General features: G+C 35.9%; 1 protein-coding gene across 1 annotated transcript in view; it reads left to right on the top strand.

The window, feature by feature from the left end:
* Positions 1-2,946, top strand: part of RB1 (RB transcriptional corepressor 1) — an 83,357-nt gene that overhangs the window by 16,258 nt on the left and 64,153 nt on the right. The window contains exon 4 of the mRNA XM_015812334.1: positions 2,545-2,679. Within this exon, the coding sequence (XP_015667820.1) occupies positions 2,545-2,679 (135 nt within the window). The remainder of the gene's footprint in view (positions 1-2,544; positions 2,680-2,946) is intronic.

Raw genomic sequence — 2,946 nt, 5'->3', positions numbered from 1 at the left:
TTCATACAATATTCTATCATACAAAATCAATACATTTACCTATGTATTGTTTTTTCATGGCTTGTTCTTTCTAAAAAAAAGGCAATTTTAATCTTTTTCTTATTCTTTTTATTAAGGTAAACGAGAAAGCTCTCTCAACGCTGGGTATACCACTTAGCATACCTGGGCATTTTTCCCACGGCAAATGACTTTAACTGCATTATCAAATGACTGACATCCTCTTCTTTTGAAATATCTGCAATTTCTGTGTCCTCACTTAATTCTTTACTTAATTCTTCTGCTTCATCAGTTGCTTCCAGTACTTTTCCATTGAGTTGAACCTAGGTCAATACTGATTGGAAAATTGCTTCTGGGTCAAGTTCATTGCAGATTGCCACGTCATCATCCATTGCAACAATATCTTCAAAATCTACTCCCTCGAATTGCACCATGGGAGGTGAGCTGCCTAGCGGGGCTGCAACATCTTGCTCTCGGGCAAGTGCTTTCTTGAAGCACTTCTGTGTTGTTTCAGGCTGAACTTTATTTCAAGCCGAACTAATCCAGAGAACAGCATCCAGAGTGGTAATAAAACAGATGATTTGGCTTCTGCAGACAAACCATAGGTTTGGGTTTTAGCAATGACCCACTGCAGAAGCTGGGCTTGGTAGTGCATTTTGAATGTTTTGATTATGCCTTGGTCAAGAGGTTGAATTTTTGATGTAGCGTTTGGAGGCAAAAATTTCAGTTTCACATTTGAAAGATGATTCAGTGGGGGATGGCTAGGACAGTTGTCCACTACAATGAGAATGGACTACTACTACTACTACTACTACTACTACTACTACTACTACTACTACTACTACTTCTTCTTCTTCTTCTTCTTCTTCTTCTTCTTCTTCTTCTTCTTCTTCTTCTTCTTCTTCTTCTTCTTCTTCTTCTTCTTCTTCTTCTTCTTCTTCTTCTTCTTCTTCTTCTTCTTCTTCTTCTTTTTTTTTTTTTCTTGGTCAATACTTCTTATCCACTCCTCAAATAGGGCACCAGTCATCTATGCATATTTGTTAGAGTTCCAGGTGATGGGAGGTCTTTGGGTTGCAGGTTCTTGAATGAGCGTGGCTTTGCCGACTTACCAATCACCAAAGGTTTTCACTTCTCTCCGGTTAAGCTAGTGCACAGCAGAACTATGAAATGTTCTTTAGAAAGCTTTCCACTCTTACATTTGTCACCCCTCATAACAAGGCTCCTGTCAGGCATTGCCTTGAAAAAGAGTCCACACTTGTCAGCGTTACAGATATCATCATCTTTGAAGCCACTGGCGAAGTCCGGAAACTTTTCAATGAACTCTTCAACAACTTCTACTGGAACTCCATCAGATTCGCCACACAATACTTTCTGGGAGATCTCATATCACAGTTTAAATTTCTTGAGCCAGCCACTTGATGCTTGGAAATCTGATACTCAAGCTCGTTTGTGAACTTTTTAGCAATTTCTTGTTCCGCCGTCTTTGGCTACTGTTTTCTAGAAAACGTAAAAGTTCAGCCTTCTTCAATGTCAACTTTTTCAATTCCTTCCTTTTCGCCATCACAACTCAACTTGCATAGAAAAAAGACAAAAAAGTAAAACCTGGTTTTTTCTCATATGACTGCTTCGTAATTGTACCTAAACATTGTTTGCTACACTTTAAAACTGCTTGCTTGCTTGCTTGCTTGCTTGCTTGCTTGCTTGCTTGCTTGCTTGCTTGCTTGCTTGCTTGCTTGCTTGCTTGCTTCCTTCCTTCCTTCCTTCCTTCCTTCCTTCCTTCCTTTCTTTCTTTCTTTCTTTCTTTCTTTCTTTCTTTCTTTCTTTCTTTCACAATGGTTAGATCCATTGTAAATCGCACACTGTTGTTGGTGCTTTGCTTTGATGGATGCCGCAAGGTAAAATGAGTAAAATGGGTTGTATACGTCTGTTGTGCATGTATTTGTTTCATTTTACCATTGGCTATTTTTTTATCGATCCTGAAAAAGAAAAAAAAATTGAAGTGGGAAAAATTTAAGTCTTCGTGCAATTTCTATTATGAAATGAATCCATAATTATTATTGTTAAATTGCTGAATCAAAGTCCAAAAGTATTGTATTCTTTGATATTCTTCTTGAAAGAAATTCATTGCTACCAGTTCTCCATTTCACTTTTTTTGCCCTTGGTGCAGACTGGACTCAACTGGTCAAGTTATATATAAAGAATAAATTAATACTGTGTGTCAAGGTCCAGGTGGTCAAGATACAACATACAGAGGTGGTCACTATAGAGAGGTTGGTTTTCTGCTGTGTGCATATAGTATATGTCCAGTCTACGAAAATTAGGAAAACTTAGGTGGTCAACTATGGAGGTTTTACTGGAATTGTATTTGTTAGGGCGTGAAAACATCAGACACGAGACAGATGGTATATTAACAGAAAATATCAGATATGAGAACAGTCACTATTATAATATGGAATATAATTTCATAGAAATGGGAAATATTACACTTAATTTAGTAAATGTTAGAAATGAATGATTTGGTTGCTCTCTTTTCTATTTTTCTTGTAGTGTATGCAAATTTCTGCACTTGATTAAAGAAATAGATGTCAACATGGATACAATTAGTGCTAAAATGGACTGTACTATATCACGTCTGAAAATAAAATATGATACACTATTTGCACTCTATCAGAAGTTTACAAGGTAAAATATCTATTGCATTAGAAATTTAGATTTCTTTTAAAAGTAGTGTTTTGCTTAAGCACTACTTAAATATATGTTATGAAATGGCTTTATTTATAGTTGCTGGTAAGAAAACCAGGACAAATGTTTTTAATATTATTGCTGTGAAATTTAAAGGTTATTGTTTGAATCAGAACCAGGAATCACATGATTGTTCCAGTTTTATACTATTTACAATTGTTAAAAAAGGAAACTTGTAGCTTAATCCTGAATTTTCTTTTTTTTTTT

This window comes from Protobothrops mucrosquamatus, unplaced genomic scaffold (genome assembly GCF_001527695.2).
Source record: "Protobothrops mucrosquamatus isolate PMUCROS unplaced genomic scaffold, P.Mucros_1.0 scaffold78, whole genome shotgun sequence".
Taxonomy (NCBI): Eukaryota; Metazoa; Chordata; class Lepidosauria; order Squamata; family Viperidae; genus Protobothrops; species Protobothrops mucrosquamatus.
This window is presented reverse-complemented; position numbering and strand designations above follow the sequence as displayed.